The sequence below is a fragment of the Rhea pennata genome, chromosome Z (genome assembly GCF_028389875.1).
Source record: "Rhea pennata isolate bPtePen1 chromosome Z, bPtePen1.pri, whole genome shotgun sequence".
NCBI classification, from domain to species: Eukaryota; Metazoa; Chordata; class Aves; order Rheiformes; family Rheidae; genus Rhea; species Rhea pennata.
The window spans coordinates 49952544-49979216 of NC_084702.1; the positions used below are offsets into that span (position 1 = coordinate 49952544).

At 35.2% G+C, this 26673-nt stretch overlaps 1 protein-coding gene across 1 annotated transcript in view; it reads right to left on the bottom strand.

Moving 5' to 3' along the window:
• The window catches only part of ADGRV1 (adhesion G protein-coupled receptor V1), a 260321-nt gene that overhangs the window by 149052 nt on the left and 84596 nt on the right, over nt 1–26673 (bottom strand). Inside the window, exons 61-80 of the mRNA XM_062599728.1 lie at nt 25289–25406; nt 24577–24700; nt 23150–23288; nt 22828–23013; nt 22291–22523; nt 20730–20878; nt 19279–19480; nt 18539–18758; nt 17404–17643; nt 15182–15331; nt 13899–14372; nt 13037–13180; nt 12167–12338; nt 11657–11792; nt 9782–10629; nt 8347–8464; nt 7343–7514; nt 4739–4981; nt 2411–2818; nt 1062–1246 (exon numbers count right to left, since the gene is read on the bottom strand). Coding sequence (XP_062455712.1) covers nt 1062–1246; nt 2411–2818; nt 4739–4981; nt 7343–7514; nt 8347–8464; nt 9782–10629; nt 11657–11792; nt 12167–12338; nt 13037–13180; nt 13899–14372; nt 15182–15331; nt 17404–17643; nt 18539–18758; nt 19279–19480; nt 20730–20878; nt 22291–22523; nt 22828–23013; nt 23150–23288; nt 24577–24700; nt 25289–25406 — 4661 coding nt within the window. The remainder of the gene's footprint in view (nt 1–1061; nt 1247–2410; nt 2819–4738; nt 4982–7342; nt 7515–8346; nt 8465–9781; nt 10630–11656; nt 11793–12166; nt 12339–13036; nt 13181–13898; nt 14373–15181; nt 15332–17403; nt 17644–18538; nt 18759–19278; nt 19481–20729; nt 20879–22290; nt 22524–22827; nt 23014–23149; nt 23289–24576; nt 24701–25288; nt 25407–26673) is intronic.

Below are 26673 nucleotides of genomic sequence, written 5' to 3' on the forward strand. Positions count from 1 at the left end.
TGATGGTACTTAATATAGACAGCTTCAGTGTCTGTGAAAAGAAGAGAGGCTGAGTTATGCATTTCAGATTCTCTGTTTCTCCTGAGTTTTGCTCAGTATGATCTGCTACCAAAACCTCTTCTTGATATAGAGATGACCCTAAAAGGGAGAGATGCATTTAAATGGATAGTTGAACTTTCACTCTTTGGTCCAGTAGCTAATACAAAAGACCTGGAGTAAAGAATTAAAAATTGCAAGTTCTGGACGTATTATTCTGGATAATGTTGATATTTATGTCATTTGCTATCTTCTACACTAAGAAAGACCTTATATCCCCTACAGTTGAGGAAATAGGAAGAAAACCTACATTTGTAATAGAAGTCAAGAAAAATTTGATTTATCATCCATGCTGATTTTCTGAATTTTTTTTTTCTAAATTCAACTATGAAGTTGCTTAATAGGTTCATAATGAGACAAATCCACTATTTGAGAGTATCTGTTTCATAAAAGAGTTATTTATTTTGATAGCCAACTATTTTCCTTGACCATTACCTTGACCACAAGGTGTTATACACTTGCGGATAAAACTAACAATTTAGAACTGTGCATAAAATTGTTTTAAACAATTGAAATAATGTTCTAATGAGCAAAGGCAAGCACACAGTACTGGAGAATGCCAGAATTAAGGATGCTGGTAGAAATCTTGGCTTATCTACTCTGATGTAAGTCTTCGAATATAGTTGTCTACCATACAATTGCGTATTTTTTTCTCAGATTAATAAATCCTTTTCCACACCATATTTGAGCTAACGAATAGGTCTAAAAATCTCCTAACTCTTACTTTATTCCTCCCCCTTATCAGTGTAGCAGCCATTTGCAACATCAGTCAGTTGTGACACCAGCTCATAGTGCCATAATAGTGCTTTGTAAGATTACCATAGCATGCAGCACCTTTTCACATAAGTATCATATTAGACGATGGGCAAGTTCCTTATCTAAAAATTTCACGTAACGTTTCTTATTACTAAATCAGTATATTCTCATGTATTTCCAAAACATACTATGAACTCAAGTTTACTTACTTTTCCCCTGGTGAGCCACATGTTACCCCAGTCAACAGGGAAAAAGCAAATTTCTCAGTCACCTCAGCAAGCAGACTATATCCTTGTGTGTCTTTGCGTTTGGGACTAGCCAGAGCGCAGAGTATCTCATAGAACAGACTTCTACTTTTATCAGTGAGTAACCACTTTTCACCTACATCTGTTACCTAATATGAAGAGAAAAAAGACAAAAACAAACAAAAAATGCCCCGAGCATTTTAGGCACAAAACCAGGTAGACAATTATTTTTTGATTCCCATAAACCCTTACAGAGTGCATCGTTTTATTATCTTGTTATTTTCAGTTTTAAGATTAATGACATTAATTTTAATCTATGATCATATATTTTTTTCAATATATTATGAAGTCTCTTCATAAAATTTGCTCATGTTGAACACTTCAGTAACATTTTTAAGTTTTATCCCGACTTTAATTCTGAAAGTTCCAGACATTTTTCCACCTTCCAAATACTGCTGCCAAGATCAGGACACACACTGTCAAAACTACATAAAGATATGCTTAGTAATAGGGATTTCATTATTAAAGAAACCATGTGGTGTTTTTCATTCTTTCACAAATCAGAGATTCTTGAATCCTTCTGAGAATTTCTGACCTTACTTTCTCTATTTTCTATTTCAAAATAGCAACAATCAGTAATGAACTAACTGTTGATTTTTATGAATACTGTTTTATATTGCTTTTTGTCCAGATACTTTAATGTTTTCCTGCTCCTGTGCATTATTTCACCAGTGCAAAAGAGCCAGAATGCTAGTGCCAGAGCCTTCACAGAACTCTTAGTGGAGCACTGAAACGCTCAGCTACCATACCAACCCAATTTTTGAAGCCACTGCAAGCAGAAAGACAAGTTGCATGTCTGGTTAGAGGACTTCAGCTGTCCCACAGAGATCTTATTTGTGTAGTAACCAGCTGGTGAAGATACAAGCAAAAACCCTGGGCCTCAATGTTATGTGCCAGGGCTGAAACCAAAATAAATGTGGCCTGAGAACCAAGAAATCCTAATAAGCTCTCTGAAAGTATGGTACAAAAGCAAAAACTGGAACAGCAGAAAATCTTGTGCTATGGATACATATGCAAAATTAATACTGATTGTTCTTTTCAATCTTTCTACTTGGTTTTTGATTTTCTGCCACCATCCTAACCTAGCCGCAGACAAACTCCTTCCCTCAGCTGTGGAATTTCACAATTTCTATTTTTGTATTTGCAGTCTGTGACCTAGACTCTACTGTGGATTCTAACCACCACAATTCTAAGTGTTATCACATCCTTCTAAAAGTCATGGGTCATTCAAGAAGCAGCCCAGAAAGGTTTACCTTATCTATTATATGCATTACAGCAGTAAGTTGCTCTTCTGTAGTTTCTGTAGCCACTTTGACTTTCAAATTCTGAAGGATTCTATTTAAAATGGTGTCATCAAGTGGCTGATGTAGTTGATCAACAAGTCCCCAAACAGACAAGGAGTCCAAATCTGAGACAATGGTGATGTTAGCAATAGCGTATGTATCATCTACTCTGGCACCGCCTGTGGGATTAGAAAGCACAACCTGGAAACGTTTAGGAAATGGGTTTAAGGATGCGGTCTCTGGAGTCAGGGTCACATCCAGCAAAGCATTTCTCTGTCCAGGTTCAAAAGTCAATAAACCTTCAGATCTGACAAAATCTTGTCCTGCAACAGCTGGAGATATGAAGGTCCGGCCAATAGGTTCAGGTTTTTGTAGCTCCTTAAAGCAAACCAAAAGAGTTTAGGTAACATTATGATAATTATAATTGTTCAAAAATAGCCACTGCTGAACATACGTATTTTAAACGGGTAAAACTTAAATGTTGAGAAAAAAAGAAAGCTCCCTTTCAAAACGAAATCCTCAGGATTCACAATTGTTAAAGACATATCTCCCTGAAGTGTACCAATCTGGCACATGTAGTCAGTAACAACCTTGAGAAAAAATAATATATATTGAAACTGGTAAACAGGATCTCTGTCTTCCTTTTTCCCAGACAAACTTCACAAAGCTTTTCTGGGTGAATAGATATTACAGAAAATATAAGTACATCAGCAAGTCCAGGTAAATTCCACAGGGACTAAAGTAAGTTTATGTCTGCAGCATGAAATCCTTCAATTAAGGGAACAGATAGATATTTCAAATAAGTAAAAACTAAACAAAAGCCAAGGAGAGGGTTTTGCGATCTGTGCCCAAAACAGTATCAGTTAATGACATTCTGAGTCCCAGGACAAATAGTTAAAACAAGAGCCATCCATTTAGGACCAAAGGCAAAGCAAACACTATAGAATACACATGCAAGGCAGACAGATTAACTTATTTAGCAATGCCAAATGACTTCATTTCCCTGTGAAGCATCACTATTTTTACCTCCTGTAGGGTTTGCAGATACTTTCATTCTTCACATTCTTGCTCTTTTTGTCAGATGCCATAACCTTTATAATATATATAACCTATATGATTTTATATATTTATTTTATATATTTTTTCAATACTATCACTTAAAAACATCTCATATTGTGAAAAGTAAGGATTTTTTTTTTGTGTGTGTGAAATACTAGGCCGCTTTTGAAAATGTTTAGCTTAGTAAAGGCTACTTTTGGCATAAGACAGACATGTTTTGAGTTCTAGTTTACTCTAGAACGTGTTCATATCACCTATGCTAATTCCAGGCAGAACCTTCCTTTTGTTTCTCTCTTCCAGCAGAGAATTAGGGAACAGGGAAATAAGTGGTAGTAAAAGTGTTAGTGACAGGAACAATGTTTTAAAAAATCTTTGTAGGAATGAGATAAACATCTGTTTCCAGTAAGCACCTCATCCTTACTGTCTGCCATGATCTCTTCTCTCTCATGTACCAATACTTTGGTACTCAAAACCTAAAATTGTACAAGCAGGGTTGTTACAGTCTAAATGAAATACAAATGGCAAAGGAACTGCCACCTATATTTTAGCCTAAACAAACACTGAACAGTGGCAATTCCTTCCACCCTTAATAGCTAAAGGATAATGACTACTTTCCTCTTGGCTGGAAAGAACATGAAAGTTTTTTACCACAAAAATCTAACCAAAACACTGGCCAACTCCTGTATAATAAATCCATGGAAACACCAAGGTATTCAATGTAGTTAGAATATATACACATACAGTATGATAATAGCATATAAAGCCTTGCATTAAAAAGGAGGATGAAAGTACACTGGTCACACAATGCTTTGTTACAAAAACACTCCCTAAAAATAATGCCTTTAGGTGTAAAACCCAACATACTCAATGTAAATCAGGCTAAGCACTGTATCACTACAATGACAAATGTAGAGGAACTTTCTTCCAGCCTATGTTCTGATTTTGGAGTTGCAACTGTAAGAAAGTGGAAGGAATCATGTTTTTGCAATTGTACTATTTCTGCTACAGGAGAATAATCATCATCTGCTACTAATAATGTGGCACTCATTTAGAAAAAAAAAGCCAACAGTTAGAGCAGTCTAGTGTTATTATTATACACGTTCCAAAAGATGAATGGGGATGACATAATCCATGAGCCAAGTGAACATTTGTCTAAAAAAATTTCCTAAAAAATGCTAATAGCAGTCACATTTTTTCTTTTGGAGAATAAAAAATGATTTAAAAACATGTCAATCTTACCTGCATACTGTACCTAACTTTTGTGGTTACTGACGCACTAGAATCTCTGAGCGCTTGCAAACTGATTAAAGTAGCCTTCTTATGAGCCACAGCAAAACGAGATCCCACAGCAAAGTATACTAAACCATGAGGAGCATCACTCTCAAGAACTGTTATAAGGGCAAATCTGGAACTGCTGTTCAACACCGCTCCTGCACTTATTGCATACAGCTCAACGAAAAAACACATTTCAAATTCAGGTACCTGTAAATGAGTTAGGATTTTCATATCATTATAAGGCTCATTATTTTCAGCTTTAAAAAACATACATATTATTTTGTATGCACAATGAATTACTTGTACTAATATCTACCACAAGCATTCTTCTTGAATTGTTTCATAAGTACAATGAGGTGCATTCTAAACGGTTAGTGTTGCAAAAGGCACCACTCTCTCATGTTCAGTAGTGAAATCTCACAGGTTTTCACATGTGATCTCAATTTAGGGGAACAAAACAGCTAATTATATACTATACATACTGTAGCTGTATGTTTGCCATAAGACATGATGGCAAACACTTTAAAAGCTCAGTTTTTCAAATGGAGTTACACAGGTGTACATTTTCTAGAAAAATTTGTTCGTTCTTTTTTTCTGTTTTTCTTTTTTTTTTTTTTCCTTACAAAAAAGGCACATATACATATCCCGGGGAAAAATTGCACAGAAATGTATGCAATTTTGAAACTGCAATTAATATTGACTGTAGTTTGGGTAATGAACTCAGGCAAAGTTTTGAAAAAAAATTAACATACATCCTTAGTGTTTACAGTAATATAAGCAAACCTCAGAAGGTTTGAATGCTTAAATAAATTTATCTAAAATCCAAAAGCCTAGAGATATTATCTGACAGACCTTCAAAGGTTTAAGATCACTGAGCTTACTTCCAGAATTCAGTTGGAAATACATCAATTGTAGTAGTTTTTATAAGGCCGCGGCATAACAGCAAAAAAGTTGAGCATTACAGAAAGTTTTTATTAGTAAATAGTTTTTTTGTTTCAGTTCTGGATTTTGGAAATCATACTGTAATTCTTCAGAAAAAAAGATTCAGCTCTTAGCTAAGTCAGTACAGCTAAGTCAAAACCTTCAAAATCTAAAATATGCCATACCATTAAAAATGTAAAATATTTCTTAAGTGCATTTATTACTTTATCATTTCATAGTGTATTTTTTTTAACTAATGTATAAGCTATTTTTAACTGGAGGAATAGTTAGGGAATATTTGAGGGGATAAATAATATTCTTATTTGGGTTGTTATTTTGAGGAAAGTGCTGTTAAGTAATTCTTTAAACGGAATAATCTTGACTAACTGATGACAGAAACAAATTTATTGGAATACCATAGGGAATTTTAGCCTTCCATTATCACCTGTTAGACTGGCATATGCTCATGCTTCATGTGATTCAACTGCTTTTCTCTGCAGCTGCTGCACTTTCTGCTATCATTAAATAATGATACCATTACTGAGACTAACCAGGTTCAAAATCTCAGTTTGCTCAGCAAGGCAGCCAGTATCCCACTACTGTCCATATATTTTATTCACTGTCTCTTTAATTTAAAAATAACATTTCAAACAAGAGAGTGGCCTCCCCACTCAGCTATGAGAACACACCCTACCGCTATTTTCAATATCTTGCATTACTTTCTAGATTGTGGTAGGAAAAATAGAGAGAACTTTCTCTTCTTGGTTCTTTTTCCTTTCTCCAAACCTCAAGCTTTGCTTGTAGCCTGGCTGTTATGATACTTTTCTGGAATGTTTCAGACTCTTCACTCTGAAAGAAGGAGGGACATAAATCTCGTATTTCTTAAATGACTATAGTAACTACTAGGCACTCACACAAACAGAAATTTTCCCTCTTGCATTCTGAGTGAAAATGACTGTGAATGCTGCGCTTTGTGTTAATTCAGTGACGTCTTCATTTTTGAATACCAGCTGGCCTCTCCAGTCACTTAGGCTTAGGCATACCCAACTGATGTATGCCAAACGGCCTCCTAAGATGAACTTTGTTAATCATAAGCTGGATGTGCTCAGCAACGGACTTGTAGGTAGCCCATGACTCTCTCGCAGATTCATGACTGAGTAGAGTTTCCATAGGTCACTGTGGTAGGTTTATTCTGCACCAGTTGTACTCAGTTTTTTGCTGAATGCGATGCTGTTACTTACAGGCTTTATTATTTTAGCCTTACTTTATGCTTTGCATAAACCCTACTAAAAGTGCTTCAATAAATTAAAAAATGTACTGTGTGAAGGATAATAGTCCATTATATGAATACATGTTTCACTGACGTGCCTGCATTCTGATTTTTCTTACTGTTCTGTACTAATCCAAGACCTGCAATTTACTCTGCAAATTAAACCCTTATCATCTTCCTGAATTTTTACTGGTCACAATGGAGGCAGTAAAAGCCTAAAAATAAGCCAATGCTCGCCAAAAAACTGAGCGGATGCTGAGTTAACATCTTTATACTCTGTCCTACCCCAATTTGTCTGGATCAGAGATTGTTTCCCATCTCAATAAATAGCCATCCAACATCATAGTGCTGTACATAAATGAACAAGAATTACTTACATTATCAGGTTTTATTTCAATAGAGATGTTGCACATTGTTTGACCTGCCATGCAAGTGGTGGCTCCTAGTACAGACACAAGTTCATTCTCCAAGTTTATGCCATCCTTAAGAAGGACGACAGAAGTTTCATTAAATGTTACACGCCAGAAGATCTTCACATCTTCAAAAGCCCTACAAGCAAAGTGAAACAACCAAACATGTACTGAAGGAAACAACTACTGCATTAGGAAACATACACCCTAGAAATGCATCTGTTTTTCATTAATATTCAAAACTTATCACTAGGGAAGAAACTGATTTAAGATGAAAATTTCTTTCTTTTTCTTTAAATTACTAAATTAAAACCTGATTGGATTACAAAAAGTAACACACGAGAAAAAAAAAAAAACAAGCAATTCAGGACAACCAGATCAATATGTTTTTCAACGTTTGTTTCAGAAAACGTGAGATTAGCTGACTAAGAGTCACTGGAGCCTGAAAGTGAGGCACATGCCCAAGTACTTTGCTGAATATAAAGGGAAACATTGCTTGGAAAGCCAGGCAAAATCTGGTTTCTCTGTAGTTTGAAATTAACTTGGAGTACTTGTACTTTTTCAAAGCGTACATAAATGTTCAAAGTATATGTGTGTTAGAAAAATATAGTATCTATATGAAAGAAGATATAAGCATAATGCTGACACTTAGGTAAACAAGGAGATTATACATTTAACTGCACCTTTAGCAAAGTAAACACTTAGCATTAAACAATAGGGAAGTTACTCTCACGCTTGTTCCATTATGGTGCAAGTTGGAAAATACTTGTTTTTCCTTTTTCTGTTTAGCAACAGTACTGTGACAAACCTATTCACATTTACAACTTAAGTTTGCCAAATTCTGGCTAATTTTTAAGGGCACTGAAAGGCAAGATTTATTACAAAAATTCTACGATAACCTCTTCCACTAAGAGCAGCATCCTTGATTCAGCACAGCACATAGGGACAGCACTTTTATCAGTTGTCTGCACCTGTTTGGTTGCCTTGTGACAAACAGCAGCACCTCTCTATTTTCTGAGTCTTCATCAAGAACAAGACCACTTTGCACTTCTGGAATGAATCCCAAAATGCCATTCTGAAGATCATTTCCTATATGGGAAACAGTCCATGAAAGTAATTTGCAAGAAAATTAAGTTGAGACTAAATTGCATTTTTTAATGTAGAAAACTGCTAAAAAAGTGAAAAGTAGATATCTGAAATATGTTACAAAGTACCAGCAGGGAACATTTCCAAAGAACAGAAAAGAAAATGTCTTTTAATATTACAATTCTTAATTTGCACTCCATATTTATCTAGAATTCCGAATGTTAGTATGACTACATATTATTTTAACTGGTAAAATAAATAATTTTGAGAATTCTAGCAGCACCTTTGCAGATAATCTTGCATTTTCCGCAGCATTCAGCAAACTGACTGAATTGTGTCCCTTGACTTCAAGAGACTAGGTGTACAGACTAGTCCATAACAGTTTAAAAAATCTTGCTTATAATGCTCCTAAGAGATACACACTTCATCAATCTTATGTCTACTACGATCATTAAAACATACTTGTTCTAAATAGAAATGGACTTCAGGGCGTCCCTAGATGGCCAGTGTATCATATCTGATTATGGGATAAAGATAGGCTTTCAAGGACATGACTTTAGCCTCTATTCATCCCATCTTACCTCCCCCAATCCTCTACAATCCCTCCTCCCCAAACCCTAGGACTAATAAGAGGATGAATTAGAAAGACTAATGCCTTCACAGCCTCTCATTAAATCCTGATTTCTTGTTAATTTATGTTCAGTGGAAAAATCTGATAGATATTTACAAGTTAAGGGAAATTGGAGCAACGATCTTATCCTGCCACAGTAGCATGCCGTAACCAAGAGAAAAATTCTTCCCCAGATGGCTAACTTAAGCCTATCGCTATCCTCCTTCTCCAGCAGCAGAGGATGACTAAATTAAGCAAATTCAGAGATGAAATATATAGAATCAAAAAGTGAGAACAGATTCCTCTGTTCTTTAAACTTTGTGGAAACCCAATGCAATATTACAGTGGCAAAATGCTGAAAAAAAAGAAAAAAACCACAATGTCACTACACATGAAGGAAAAAAGCTAAAGTTTAGCCTTTCTCTTCATCAAGTAAAACAGAGCAAGAACAGACTCAGGCAGTATCTATAGGGGGAGTACAAACAAAGTGTATCTTGAGCTACCTTGCCAAGTGAGGTATGGTGGGGCTTGGTACAGAAACATTAGATAGCTTCCTCTGAGCTGAAATACTCAGATTTGAGAATCAAATACCCTGCTTATTCATCAATAAGAAATCCCAATATTTACATGAAAATTGTCAATAAAACTAGAGTTATTTACTGTTAACTAATTAAGACTCATTTACTATTTGTTCTAATAAAAAACGCTACCTGCAATAACTACTGTTGCAAAAGCAGCAAATCCAAATTCATCCTTTCCTTCCACAATCCGAGCTCCACATTCAGGATCTGAGAGGAAAACATAGAACAATTCCTGTCCTTCAGGCTCATCATCATCAACAATTTTGATGGACACTTTGCTCTCTCTTTCTCCATCCAGCAAAATCAGGGAGACTGACTGTTCCTCAAAATCTTCTCCTTCCATTGCCCATGTAAAGTCTGATTTTCCATGTGTGTTTTCAAAAGGATGCAGATCTACTCCACTCTGCGCACTTATTCCACCAAAGGTTTTAACTGTTACTCCAATATCACCAGCAAAACCTTGAGTCCTTTTAATATGAAGTATTGCCATGCTGGGAGTACCATTGTTTGCATCTTCTTCAATATAAACAAACTCTGGACCCAAACTGAGTATTCCATGAACAATATCATTAGCCAGGATATTAATTGTTGCAACACTGAAAGCTGGATTCAGACGTGGACTCCAATTAGGATTCAAGGGTTGAACACCCAAAACTTCCACAGCAGTCAAATTTACAAAAAAAAATTCCTCCATTTCAGAAAGAGAGTCATCAATTATTGATATTTCTACAACAGCATTTGTCTGAAAACGTACAAACATAAGCTCTCCATTATAGATGGGTCTGAAGTCTTCTAGTGGTTTGGCACTTCCTGGAGTAGTCTCATATGTCAATTGAGTAAGATTACTTTGAAAACCAAACAATCTTTGGACATGTAGTGTGACTACCTGAACATCTTCTTCAACCGAAACGTATCTTGAGTTAAGAGCAAACTGAAAGATCCCAAATGGTTCAATTTCAGCTACTGTAAATCCTGTCCTGAAACAGGAGATATAAAAGTCAAGTGAGGAAACACAAAATATAAAAAGCAAAACACACAAATAGAATAATTTCCAGTGACTTATCAATGATGGCTGTGAGAAAATAGATGGAAAAAACCCATAGAATTTGGGTGATAACAGTAGAGGGAAGAAACAGCAACAGTATGAGAGAAGATAAAGAGGTTGCCTAAAAAGTGTTTTTGGAATGATCATGCCCAACAGCCCTCCACAGGCTGAACTCATTCTGAGAAAATATAGGAGACAGTAAAAAGTTAAATAAAACAAGATCCTCCTCAGAAAATGGAGGAAGTAATCTGAAGGAAGTAATGTGGTGAAGACAATACCTTTCTTCATACACACTGTTACTCTAAGTCCATCCTTTTTTATAATACTGGTTTTAGCCATCAATGAGTAAGGAAGAATGAAAAGAAAATAATTTTAAAAATAAATCAACTAACTGAGATGGAAATCTTCACCAAATATAATTCTTTAGTTGTTAAGATTAAAATGATTTTTTAAATAACAGATATCATCTGAGCATTACTCGTTTCAATTTATTTATTTAAAATAGCATTTGTTATCAAAGATCATCTAATTCTGAACTTTTAAGGAGATTAATGAGAAGTGTCAGAAGGCAAATAATAAAAAGTGTCATGAGAAGATCACTCTGATATAGACCTTTTTCACTTTCATTATTTTGCTTTCTGGCTAAAACTGTAGATTTGACTTCTTCATTTCCTTAACTGCCTCCATCATTGCAACAATACCTATTACACCTCACATTCGATTGGCACAAAACAGACTTGACTTTGAGAAAAGCCTCAGTTCTGATTAGGTCAGATCTGCAGCACTGACATTTGTTTCCACCTGAGACAAGATTTACAAATTTATCAAAGAGGAGACTACATATTCATACCTTTCTGTGATTTAATAGGGATTTGTATAAGGTGTATTTACGGAGTATTCCTGTACCCAGATCATAATTTTTACAGTGTGTGTGCAACTGAAGATTCTAACATCCCTACCTCAGGCGAGCCCCGCCAGACACATTGCTGTGCACTGCTGTTAGACAGATGGCAAACGACTCATGTTTATTTAGGCTTGGAGTAGCCTGAAATGAAATTACTTTGCTCCGTTCACCAGAGGAAAATACAGCACTACCTGAATTAAAAGAGGGAGAAGACAGACAGTACAATTCAAAATCACTAGACAGAAATCATCTTTTCACCTGGAAACATGTTGAGATAGGGACTTTAATCACAATACCAGTCCACTTAAGAAGGAGAAATCTGCACAGCAAAAGTCTATTGTCTTTTCTTTAGGGGCATGGAATTGTGTTTAGCTCACAGACTGTGTAGCATAATTTTTTCTTACTGACTAAATAAACGTATCAATGATAGATAAAAATCAGACCATATACTTTCATTCTAAAGATGCTAAATTAAGGAAGGAAACGTGTACAGATACATGTTAGTTAAAATGAGGTTTCATCACTCATGGAACTTCTCTAGCTCTTTCTTCAGGCAAATACTCACCAAATGAAGGAGTAATATTTCCTGGATGAACAAAGTCAGTTATTAAGTCTGGTGGATATCCAGAAATCCAGTGAACTGTTACAGAACCATAAACTCCTTCTCTGGTTATCACAGCCTGACCTGTTCCTGATACAACGTTTGTAAGTCGTAAAATAACAGATTCAAAGCCAACCTATGGAAACGTAATAAATTTTGTTGTGTAAGATGAGATAAGAATCTGGAATAATGTATGTGTAAGCACACTGTAAGCAATAACAACTCTGTATACATCCACACTTCTTTCACAAGTCTTTAACAATATTTATGAGATTCTTGAGAATTATATCTCAGGGAAAAGGAACAGATATGTCTCAGATGTACGTACACAAAGCATTGTGTGTCTGTCCTTTAAAGGAAAACAAACACAAACTTAATGCTCACAGGCAACAACTGGAAGACTATCCCTTCGTACGTACTACTGCGTACATGCTATTACTTACTCTTGGGCTGTCATTCCTTAAGACGTAATGCTGTCCAGAATTGGTTATTTTCCACTAAGCCTTAGAGATTTCACTTCATGAAAACAAAAGTATACCTTAACCATAATACTTACACTATTTACTCTAGAGTTTTTTTGAATGTATAATGAACAGATGAAGACATTTTTAAACAGTATTAACACATTTCTATAAGAATTGAAAAATATGCAAAGACTAGATAACACATACTCTAAGTAATAAATGGAAAAATCTTGTGAGTTGTTAAATTGACTGTGATTATGAAAATTGCTAAGGTGTCAGTTGAAACCTTACAGCAGTTATCTTTTGCAATGAAGTGTTGAAGTGTCTCCCTCCTGTGGTAGATGTGTTACACTACAGCCAGTTTACTCACCTGTGAGTTGGCAGCTTCTTCAGGAACAAGCAGAATAGCTGACTTTGCTTTTTCTAATATTTTAGGCACATCCTTGGCACTTCCCCTTACCAGGCTTACACTGATGAGCTCTAGAGTAAAATTTAATCCCAGTAAAAGAAATGCCTTTGAGAGAGAGAATTTAAATAAAGAGGTAGAAAATTAATTTCACTAAAAACATGACATCCACTAATTTCAAGGATTATGCAATAGAACCAACCATCTGCAACTTTTGTTCTATTTCCATACAAAAATCAATGTTTTCAATACAAATAATTTATTGATCATCTTTCTGAAAACAGCTACAGATTAAACATCAATGTTGTGAAGCAGTTTGTTGGAATGTTTGTAAAGCAATTATTGCCATTTTTTTGAATTGTATCTAACACAGTGACCCTCAACTTGCTTTTAGTCCTTAGGCTTTACCCAAGTGTAGATGTGAAACTGTAGTAACAACAAACAACAAGGGAGTGCATAAAGCTGAAGGTGAATGTATATACTGCTTCATGAGTCCCACAGATCACTACTGACAATTCAACAGGTGAACTTAAGAAAAAAATTGGATGCATGTAATGATTTAAAAAATTGAAATGATAACAACACAAAGCAATGATGAAAGGACAAACTGAATACAAGAATATATGCACAGTACTGATTTTTGAAAAAGTGGTATTTAACCACATTTATATTCCATTTATAGGAAACCCGTAATATTAAAACTCTTTTCTGCACCTTAACAGTAGATACTATTCAGAGTTTAATATCTTATTCCAACACATTTGTATTGTCATGAACACAAAATGTAAACAACAGCTATCTAAGAAGCTAAAATGAAATTACAGACCTGGCTGCTTATTGGCACTCTTTTCACTTCAAAGCTGGCACCATCTTTTACCAATAGGTATCCCATCACATTCTCGGGTGCAATTAGTGCTTCTTCATGATGAGACAAGATATGGTACTCAACGATAACTTCTCCAAATGCCCCAGCATGCCGAGTTACATTAATCTGAACATACCGACTAAGGTCTCTCTCTACTAATACTGACTGCTGATCTGAGTACAAGGCAAATACTCCATAGGGATCATCATTTGCAAAAACACTGATCTTTAAAATTCTTTTCTCTTGGTCTAAATCTGCTCCACCTTCCACTGAAATCAGCTGTACCACAGAGTCTTCATCCAGTTCTGGAACATCATCAGGTAACAGGTAGATAATTATCTCAGCCGTACTCTGCTGGTCAGCCATGACAACAGATCCCTCTGTCTGAAGGAAGTCACCTGTGATGTCAGAATCACTACATATTTCCCAGTAAATCTGAAATAAGTGAAAAACAAAACAAAATCAAATTACCACAGAGTCAGAAACTTTCACATTCAGGATTCAGTATAGATAGCACAGAGCACAGATCAGTTTTAAGCTGGTAAAACAAATTCTTTTAGTATACACAGAAAAATGTTCACAGACCATCTTACAAAAGCAGAATGTGTTCCTCTAACAACAGCACTATGAACGTGGATTTCCTCTGCAAATCTTAAGACGAATCACATAGAATCTCAAACATTTTTTTAAAATATTTCTATTTGTACAAACTCTTCACTGCTTTTCCTCTCTTAAAGATTCCTCAGTCCAGAGAGGGGCTAAGACTAAACACAGCAGATGTTTTTTTTAATTGAAATTTTAAGATGAAACATAAATACTCATTAAAATGCTGAATTCTAAACAACTTCAGGTAAAATTCAATGTCAGTCATGATTCAAAATTTTAAAAGTCCAGTTCTTAGCTTGAGAAATGGCTAGAAAAGAGTAATTTGTGATCATCTCAAAGAAGGCTTACTATGGAAGTATGTTCCGTGATGAGAGGGAGAGGGAGAGGGAATGTAATATGTATAGTTTCGTGATTTTTTTCCCTGACCAGTGAAGAGATGGAGATGACTTTCCAAACCATAAATACTAGGGCTGAAGCCCTTGCTAAATTCAGTCCAAAAGGCAGCATTTCAAAATGAAATGAAAAACGAGCAACTGAAAGACATGGAAAAAATTATTCCCATTGTCCTCCATATGTTCATCCTGAGGACAATTTCAGATTATACTGTTCACAAGGAAACCAAACAAGAGCAAGAATACCGTTATGTTTCCCACAGTGCCTTGAACTCGTTTGACAAATAGTGTAATACTCTGTGGCCCTTCCACTGCTGAGGGTTCTGTAAAGTTCTTCTCAGATAATGATTCAGGAGCAAACTGTACAATGCCATTAGGATCACCAAACTTCTGTATCTATAAAGAAAGAAATAAACAAACAAATAAATCAAAAATACAGAATGAGTTATTTTCTTGTTTAAATCACTGAGATTTTCATTGCTACGTGCAAGAAGGCACATCTTATTGAGTTTTCTCATAAAAAGATTCAAGAGTACAGTAGCAATTAGAACAGAGACTGTATGAATGAAAAGCAAACAGAAGATAGAACCACTAAGGTCTCAGAAGGGAGCGATACGAAGGACACACAGGCACAGCAAGACTCTTACACTCAATCTGTGGGTGACTTGTTCTTTTGTGAGAAGATCCTACAGCGTAGATGAAGGAGGAGGAGCAGGTTATAAATTGAACATGTGTCAATAGTATGATGCTATCAATAAAGATGCAAAGCTCTGAGGCTCTGAAGAAAAGAAGTGCTATTATGAAATCCAGTCAATGACAATGATTCTGATTGCTCACAAATTTTAAATGGTCTAGACACGTTTCAGAGAGTAAAGGAACACTCCCATGGAGTGTTTTCCCATGGAATAGTTCATCCCATGAAGATGAAATAAGATATTAAGAGCAGAGAAAGCATGAATGTCCTCTTTTCAGGTTATCAGTGCTGTACAAGAAAGAAAAGGACAGGGTTCTATTTCAAATGCATTGTTTAAGCATCCTGATAATAAAACAGAAAATGCTCAGGCACATTAGGCTGGTGTATAGAAATTCTTCTAACATTACAAATTTGCAAACTCAGCCTCTGGGACAGAGCTCATCCACATCCATCTGCGTGAATCACTAGCTGCAGCAACAAGAATTTATGATAACTTAAAACTGAGTTTTCTTTCAAGAGTAGTTCTCTGAAACATCTAGACATCCAATAATAACTAACGTATCTCCTAATTGTCAGTCAGTACTTACAGATGTATGTGTAGAACCCATCGATATCATTGACTTTCTGAAAATAGGAAGCAAACTAAATCTCCCCTCAACCTGACTGATGAGAACAAAAGACCAGAGACACAAGCAGACAAGTAGATCTTTGAAAAACCCTTGCTGCAAATACAGGTTAAAACTTTTGACACAAAAGTAATAAAAAACAGTCTAATCTCTACAGTTTCTTCCCACAGCTTTTGAAAAGCTAAGGAGAAATGGAGGGAGGTACCAACATAGAGAAGAAGCAACCCTAGGGTGTGAAGCCATTTTGTGATTGCTTTGCGATTTCTCACTACACAGATGTAGTTTTGCCCGACAAAACAATCAGGCTACATAAAGAAACCAAGGGCCTTGCCCTGTATTAGCTCTGCAGAAGCCATCAGTGTCTGCTGAGAAGCAGGACAAAGCAATCCAGTTAAAGGAATAAAACTGAGTCCCTGAGGAAGAACCTGAGGAGTCTGTGAAAATAGCACCTGATTCCAGCATTACTTTACTCCAAAAATCAGGAAAAATAAAAATAAAAATCCTATTTATAAGAAGGATTTGTTTTTTTGCTGCCTTCTTAGAATGTTCTCGCAAATACTTCCTTTGTTTCAATACCCCTAAAAGCAAGCGATTCTCGACAACTCCCCCTGCTTCTCCCACATATTTCTGTATTTTCCCCCTGTTTTTTTGCTGCCTTCTTAGAATGTTCTCGCAAATACTTCCTTTGTTTCAATACCCCTAAAAGCAAGCGATTCTCGACAACTCCCCCTGCTTCTCCCACATATTTCTGTATTTTCCCCCTACCTGTAGGCCTTACTCTGTTACAACCAGGTTCTCTCCTTTCTATTATATATACCATCTGGAGAAGAGTATGTCAGACAAGGGATGAATACCAAACTGACATGCAGGAATTAGGACCCAAATCCATCCCCTCTCCTAAGAGGGCCATGAAAACATGTAAGAAAGAAGGCCAAGTTTGGGCTTATATACCAATTTTTACTGGTAAAGAATTTACGTTCTTTTTTCAGAAGTGAAGCTGTAACAGTGCTCCTCAGTGGTACAGGGGAAAAGAAAGCCAAATAACAACTATGCAATCAGTCACATTAATGTTTAACGGTTTTGTAGGATAAATACCAATATCAACAGAGATGTGGGAAAGAGAAGAAAGGAACGCAACGGTGACTTACTATTAGTGTAACGTTGGCTGCTTTGGGATCTATTTCTGTTTCACCTTTCACAAGGCTCAGTCTAATAATGAAGATCTCCTGAACTTCAACTTCTTCATGAGGATAGATTTGCAGATTAATAGCTCTCAGACCTCCTTCTCCTTCTTTAAAATAGAATGATCCATTCACAGGGTCACCAATGTCACTATTCAGGGGAGATAAAATCTCTTCTGAATTGGGCCCTAAAATGTCCCAATTAATCTGTGGAAGATACCAGTTTCAAATTTAGAGTAGTGGTATATAATAATATCCTCCCAGACAAAGAAATCGTAACATAGCATAAGTGACATAAGATTCTTGTATCCGAAATAAGACTAATGGTGTTTAAGGTAAGGTGACTAATACTGTTTAAATTGGTGTTGTTAATATGGAAGACAGAATATTCATAATGAATTGCATGTGGGAAATTTTGTAATCTTTTGGCAAAATAAATATGATGAATTGCAAAAGAAAATTGTGAGGAGTTCATCATAATGCCAATTTACAAAACAATTCTAAATTCATGACATTAATAAACAGAAGAGAAACTGAGCTTTAATTAGCACGTAAAAGGAAACACACAGGCCAGTTTCTATTTTGCACCCTTTCACCGTTTGTTTTGCAAAGCACCCCAAATCAGTACTCCTGATCAAAATTATCCCTGTAAAGTGCTGCTGTAAAGAGGACATTCATGCTGATTCATATCTACATCTTCCTTTATCAGCATTTCGTACAGCAGACAGAAAAATCTAGAAAATGCACAGTAGACAACTTACTGAAAAAATTCTGAACAACTTTAGAAAGTAATTCATGTGATTTGAATGAAACTACTGCTGTTGCTTGAAATTAATTGGGTTATTTTTGATAGAATTAAGAGCTAATTTAAAACAAAGCACAAGACCATAATATATGATAGGAGGAAAGCAGGGGCAGAAAGAAAAAATAATAAAGGTAATAGTATTTGCTTTTATACTGCAACTATATGCAAAGACGTTTAATAAAAAGCAGCAATTATCCTTTTAGAAGTAAGTCACAAAGCGGTTTTTGAAAGATAATGCAGTAGCTTTCTGAACTAGTTACTGGAAAGCATTCACAATCTTCTACAGCCAGAGCCTACCTGTATGTCTCCTAGCAATCTGCCAGTTCTTTCCAGCACCAGGGACGTTGTCATGGATGTATCAGGGTTGGGAAGAATAATTCTGCTTTGGTTGAGAAATCGGACAATGCCATGGGGGAAATCACTTTTAGCAATAGTGACCTGGCTCACTAAATGGAGCCCAAGGACTGCTCCACCAGTAGCTCCTGTCAGCTGGATTTCAAATTGTTCAGCAAATTCACTGTACCAAAAAAGAGAGATTCACAGAATTTTAAGAAAAACTACTTGAAACTATTCTTAAAAATTCAAATATATATCTAACTGATCCTGTGTAGTCATAGTTTGAACATATACAGAAAATAGCCCTGTAAATGCACAATTCAAGGTTTCTTCCATCTGTAAGGATGATAATATCTGAAATAAAAGTAATATGCTATATTCTATCCATGTTAAATAGCTCTCTTTTTTAAAAGGAAGAAAATGGTGCAAAATATTTTATCATTCATGGCAATGTTAGTAACACCTAATATTTCTGATAATCTGATGAGAAAAATATCTTGGTTTTGCATAAAGTTTTACATGACATATGAAACTTTAATAATAACGGATTTTTTTCTGTTAAAGTTAGGCTTTTTTTTTTTCTTTTTAACCACTGCAGCAATTTGTTTTCAATTTAAATTCTACATGTCAGTATAGAACACAGGCTAAAAGAAGATTACTCAAAAGTAAATTAGTAAGTAAATATCTGAAAAATGAATTACCTTTCTTCATCATCTATAATAGAGATATAGATAAAAGTCTCATTCTGACCATGATGAAAAATGACAGAGTTGTTATGGATGAAGTAGTCAACACCATTAGGAAGTGCAGAAATACTTCGAGAGAGAAAATCAGCTGTTACAAAGCCAAAAGTTCCAAGCTTTCTCACTACAGGAAGCATGATCACTCCAGCATCCTCTTCCACTGCAAGAACAATTGAGAACAACCTATTACAGATATTCTATCTCAAATATAGATTCAAAATATAATGGATTGTGTAATTAACCCCATTTTTATCAATAAATCTAGGATTTTTGGAAGCAACTGTGAGTGCTGCTTTTGTAAAGCAGATACTCCATGTCTAATGTAATTTTAATTCAAGCAAGCAGATTTGTTCCTTGTAGTACAGTTACATACACTTCCTTAAATCAAGGAGAAAAAACGTGGTTTATGCTTTTAAGTTTTCCTCTCTACTTTTTCCCATTCAAGTTTTTAAAGTCAATGTAAAAGCTTTTTAACAACCGAATCTGAAACAGGAAAAAAATGAATAGGAAAAATTATTCTACCCTGCTATTTGCATACCTCATTTCATGAATGTCCACCATACCTTTAAAAGAAGATTACATTTTAGTGTGCTGTACGATACCATGGTAACTAATTTTACCTTCAAAGAGTATGTAAAAGCAAGTCTTCATGATTATGTAAAAGACTAATAAATATGATAGATCATTCCAGATAGTTTTTAAAAGCATTTAATTAAGCAGCCAAGCTACCTCCATTTAGAAATAGTCTAAGACTGTAAGAAATATTTAAGAGCTACCTTAAGTGGACCTAAGAAAACCAGGCAGAATGCTGACATAGAACTAAATTATTACTGCTGGCCAAATTCATTCCTTCTGTTTTTTCTACGTCTTCAGAAATAGACAAAACAAAAATAGGTTTCAATTTTTGTTAATATGCATACGTATTAGGTTGCACTATACTTATAAATTTTTAATGATAATATACACAAAGAAATATCAAAAAGAAGCAATGGTTACACTTTCCTATAGTACTTTACATCTAGCAATATCAAAGTAATTTCAGCATTGCTGTTATACATTCCAAACACAATTTTAGAGTTTTCCCACAGAATATACTGAGTATATTCTGACTTATAAAAAAAAAAATCTGTTCTTATCATGATAGACAATGAAAAAAGTAGTGCTCTTTCTTCCTGCCCCCCTCCCAAGTTTATCGCCCTACGCACAAAAGTAAATAAAACATTGCACAACAGCGCTTTTAATCTTTCTATAATGGCTGAAAGTACGAAGAAAAAATGCTGAAGAACTTATTTACAGATGCTTATATAGCTTGCACCAGAGCTCAGAATAGATGTTGAAAGATAACTCAAATTTATGCCTTAGCTACAGGCTTATCCTTTAAATCGCACTGAAAATTAAAGTTAACTTACCCTGTAGAACAACATACTGAGGATCAAATTCTATGATGCCTTCTGCATTGTCACTCTTTGCTATGACGACTCGCAGTGTGGAGATATTTCCTACCACAGGGGGTTGATCCACTTGTAGTCCATTTTCTTTTATGGTAAAATCAAATCCACTTGCAAGAACATTGGAAAGAAAACAAAATTTAACTGTTTTTTGTTGAAGCATTAAGATGCATGTATGACAATCTGTAGATTGCCACAAATACTTATATATTCTGACAGTTATCACTATAGACCTTTTGGCCACACTTTTGCAAACTAATATATATGGAAAAGTAGCATCTTATTTCCCAGAATGTGTATCTTCTGCTTTTTCTGTCCCATTTTGTCTTTCTTATTTGACTTTCATGCAACTTGACAAAATCAAGGAAATTGTTAATGAGGTAGTTAGTTTTATCATCTAAGTAAAGATGATAAACTGTCCATTAATAATGAAACCCTGTCCACTAATGAGACAGTGCTGTCAGAGAGAAACCTTAAAATCTTAGATCAGCAAAGACTTGAATAATAGAGATTGTTTGCCATGGTGGAGCCCCTTGCTAACACATGAAAAGGTCATCATAATGGCTCGTGTTTTTACATCTGTTTTAGAATCCAACTGTGACCATCTTTCTCAATACGGTTTCTGTTAATACAAATGTTTAATATAACTTCCTGTAGGAGATATTTATGAAAATAACTAGAGTTAGTAGTTAGCACCACACCAAAGGAGTTCAGTACAGTGACCATTTCATATATGCCACGTGTATTTTTATTCATGACGACATATACATGAATAGAAAAATCCAGTGCATCATGAATATACAGGTTTTAGATTTCATTATACATGCACAGGAAGTGATTGTATAGAGCAATTCATCAAAAGACATCACGCTTCTTTCCTGCATTTTCTCATTTCCAATTCATTTATATTTTTGATGGATTGTAACAGCTACTTAACAGTAATTAACTAATTTAGTAAGTAAAAAGGAACTGAATGCAGATGTATCTACAATACGGTTCTAAAAACACCAATATAACAATATTGCCTGAGTTAGTGTCATTATTTCTGCATTGTCATCTCTTTTGGTATATTCTTTCCATATTTCTATTAAGTATTCTAAATACTTCTATTAAGTATTTCTAAAGCATCTGTAACATTTCTAACTTCATAAACATATCCCAACTAAATAGTCATATTTTACTTATTATAGAATATACTTATTTTTTGAATACAAAATCTTGCAAACATTTGTTTTTCCACTTCTAACAACATAAAAGCATATATGCTTCACGAAATGTATGTAATGTACGAATTTTTAGTTTAAATGAATCTTAATCAGCAAAATGTTTATATTAATGTTCAGTAGGTTCTCCATACATGAATTTCTTATTGTGATCACTTCTATAGCCATCTTATGAAATTTTTTAGTAAAACAGAGCAGGAATCAAACAGAAACCTTACTGCAGTTAGGACGGATTCCATATATATTATGTTCTTTGGATTGTAATCAATCTTCCATTCTAACAGAAATTTTATGCTTACCTTCCTTGGAGTTCTACTTTGGTTATTGTCACTAAAAAGTCTTCAGGACCTTCAGGAAAGTCATCATCATGAATTTCAATAAAAATAATTTTATTTTCCTCATCTGGTTCAAACAACACTTCTCTTACTGTAGGAGTGAAATCAATTCCCTCCTCAGCTGTTCCATTTCTTATCTGCAACCACAGATGCACTTTGCCATAGCATCCACTAGAGCGTACAACAGTAATGTTAACCTAAGGGAGAGAGGACATTTTCTTTACAAATGACTTCATTTTTGTTAGTTTCTTTTAGGAGACCATTCTACAGGCAGCTTTTCAACAGGTCTGATAGGTACCAATGATTTCCTATATTAAGTACAGATTATATGCAATTTAATAGGTGGCATTCCTTCCCAGAGTATTAATAAATTCCAAAAGACTCAGAGAGCAATTCTGGAGACCGTACGATAATAAATGCTGAATAAATCTTAGCTTTAATTTTTTTCTGAAGTTAAACTACCAAGAGTATTTTACATGTGGAAGAATTTCAATCTAATACCCATTTTTCTTCTTCTGTTGTTTGCAATATTTCCTGTGAAAATGTAAACTGTCCATATGGAAAGTCGCTAGCAACCATGGTAATATTTGCTGTGCTGCTAGATTCATTTATGAGTCCTCCATCACTAATTCCAGTCAGTTGAAACTGGTAGTAATGCTTCTCCTCAGGATGGTTATCATCTACAGCCTAGGGAAAGAGAACCAATGACAGTTAAAAGGATATAAACCATTTCAGACAGATGCAGAATTAATTTTTAACCAAGATACTATCCAAACAAAAGGAAGCACTGGAAATAGCTCATGCTGTAAAATCTCTCATATACCTGTATTAGAACAACAGCTGCAGACTGCCTATCTCGCATTGTCAAGGTTCCTGAGATCTCAGCAAATTCTTTATGATGAGGAGGTGTTATATTCCAATATACTTTGACCTCACCAAAAATCCCTGGACCACGTACCAGGCTGCAGATAACAACACAAAAAGAGATTTAATTTTCTATCTTTAACATTCAGTATCTGTGCAGAGACAACCAGTACACTGCTATATTATTGTGCCTGAAAGAAATGTTATCAGCACTGCGAAGCTTGAATTTTAATATCTTCAGTCACTATTAAGATCTGTAAAATTTACTCCTCAGAGCAATAACATTTTTGCAGTTCTGTTCGATTTCCCCACCTTGGGAGGCATTCTGAGCTATTATCTTTAAGGAGAGTGCTTCACAGTTTCTTTGCACCAATAGCCTGAATGTGGGGGCTGAAATTTGAGCTCTCTCTTGCTTCCATTCTGCTTTTTAGGAGGTACAGATGCAAACCAGACCCAAAAGGAGACTAAGAGGTAGTGTCCAGAGGCAATTTGCTTTTTAAAGCACAAAGACCCTAGCGGACTAGTATGAGGTCACTTAGGAAATGTTTTATCTGCTGCTTCTTTAAAAATCTAAAGCCAAATCCTACTCATGACTCAAATCTTGGTGAACTGTAAGCTGCAACAAAAATTTGCCTTGCTTAATATGATCTATACTGGCACAACTACTGCTGCACAAAGCGTCGGCTTTACTTTTGCGCTTCTTAGAGCAAAACATTCTGCTGCTTACGTCTGGGGGCACATAGAAGAGTTTTCCAATTTTTCAACGCTCTGAAAAGACATAGATCATAGATCATCATAGAATGGTAAGGTTGGAAGGGACCTCTGGAGATCATCTAGTCCACCCCTCAGCGTAGCCCATGACCTTGACATTAGCAGCACCATGCTCTAACCAACTGAGCTAAACCTGCCCCCCAATACAGTAACACCTTCATCCTGTTCTCATTTGACTGAATGCAGTAATACAATTGTATCTTGTTTCAACTAAAAACTCAGTTTCCAATTTGGTTTTGTTAACCATCATAGCAAAATACAGACACACAGTTTTGTAATAGTACTTATCCAGTCTTGAAAAACACAGATAATCTTGACATGTAATCGATTTCCTTTCCCCTCTCCTTTTATTAAAATCATTTTTCCTTTAATGTATTCATATTGCAAATAATTCAGAGAGGAATATTCAGGGCTCCGCAATAATACTGAACTGGTTTTAAACATAGGTTGCATATTTTGCCCTGTTTCAAAACCAGGCATCTGGTTTTAAAAATAGTTTTGGTTTTAGAAGTGATAAGTAAATAAAGCACCCAAGAAAGGCATGACAAATTTCTCAATTTCTGAAAATCCTGAAGATTGTTGTCCTTTCTTCAGAAAAAACAGTGATGTGCCTACCTAATAAGAGCAGTTCCATTATAATTTCCTGAAGGTTCTCCAATCAGAACATGTGTGGATGAGCGAGCTATCCCAACCATCCCCGAAGCTCCTTCAGCCCCCACAATAATGATGGTTGCCAGACCTATGAGGAGAATAAAGGTTCTTACGGTAAATAAACAATATTTACAAAAAAGAGGTAATTTTTGAAAATTTTTGTGATATGAGTGGCTAAGCACTGCCTATGCAGAGAGCCCGTGCAGTCTCCATCCTCAGAGATACCTGGCACTGGAGCGGACAAGCCCGAGGAAACTTAATCTAACAGTGGTGTCTTCAGCAGCATTTTGGACTAGGTGATCACCCTGAAAGGTCCCTTCCAAAACAAAATTTTTCTATGATTCTCACAGGTCTGAACCTCATTTTGTTTTTTGTTTCTTTTTGTTATGAGTTCCTTATGCACAATTTTTAGTATCTAATCTGAAGCGGGGAATTAAACACTTGAACATAAAAGTCTATGCTAACAATTAATTTAGAATGAAAAATTATGACTCATAATTCTTCTTAATTTCTTGAGACAAGCAAACAATTTAGGAAGGAGAAAGACTGATAGTTCAAGCTGCTAACAACTAGCTACACGCCACATACACAAGTGCTGCAGAGTAAATATGAATAGACTTTCTTAAATTCTCATGCAAAATGCCCCAAAACAGAACAGAATGAATTAAAATTTTACCATTTATAGGGGATATCTCTGCATCACCAGTAGAGACTAGCCGAATTGTAAATGTTTCATTCCCTTCCAATATACTATCTTGTACTGCATGTAAAACAATCAGCTTCTGGGATTCAGTCTGCATCATGTAGAAATACCAGAAAACAGAGATACATCAAGTAAATTAAAGTAAAACACAACACTGTGCAAGAAAGTGGGGTTTTTTTAAACAATTCGAGTGTTAAGTATGCATATGCTGATATATTCTGTAATCTGACTTTTTGCAAATAAGAAGTTTTTATCTTAGCTGAAAAGGTTTTTTGCACATTAATAAAGAAAAAAATTGCCTATCAAATACTGCACATCCCTCCTACCAAAACTGGCTATTTTTTCTTGAATAATTTACATTTTTTATAACTATGCACATCAAAGTTTTAAACTCAGAGAAAACTTCCTATATGAAATCTTTTCCATCAGAAAGTGCTTATTTGATGGAATATGTAAATTCTATGGAAGAACGTTATTAAGATTAGATATGCAGGATCAGAGCAAATTCCTGTCTAGTCCACATTATTGACAGTGTTATTTTAAGTAAATGCTTAAAATAAGAACACAGGGAAAAAAATTAGCTATACATCGATCCTTCCTTTAATGTTCTTGTTCTCTCTATATATACATACACACATACACACACACACGTATGTAAGAATTTCAGGAATAAAAGTCTATTTCCAGGTCCATCAATAGAGATAGGTTAGTAAATTACACCAATACTGTACCAGCTACTAGTAGACTTACAAAAAAATATAAATTTCAGTTGATCAAAAGAGACAACAAGCATGCCTATTTATTTGATGTAAAGCAGCCTTGTATAGATAGAATAGATTATGCTTTATCTTAAAACACTTTATTCAGCATTTCAAGTAGCCTGTAATAGACAAATGATTAAGAGTAATAACAACAGCATGACAATATTCAACATCTCAACCCCTATTTCAGAGTTTTAGCATGCCATGAAACACAGAGTACATTCAAATAACACTGTCCAATTTGACAGTCACTTGGGTGATCTACTATTTATCTTATCTTTCTCATCCTTTCAACATCATTTTTGCTCACTCATTGATAAAATAAATGCAATAGCTGTTTCTGTAATCATTCTTCACATTCAGTATATCTGTGTTCCTCTTTCTTAATTAAAGAAACAATCTAGATTCAAAGAGCCTGTCTTCCTGATGATTACATTATACTGATTTAAAGAGAGCACATCAGCTTTCCCTTTTTGTTCAAAAAAACACTACATATGGCCAACCCCACCAGTTCAAACTGGTCTTTTGCTACTGGTATAGTACTTAACCCACTACCTTTAGAAACCCATAATATAACCATGCAAATACAAAAAAGAA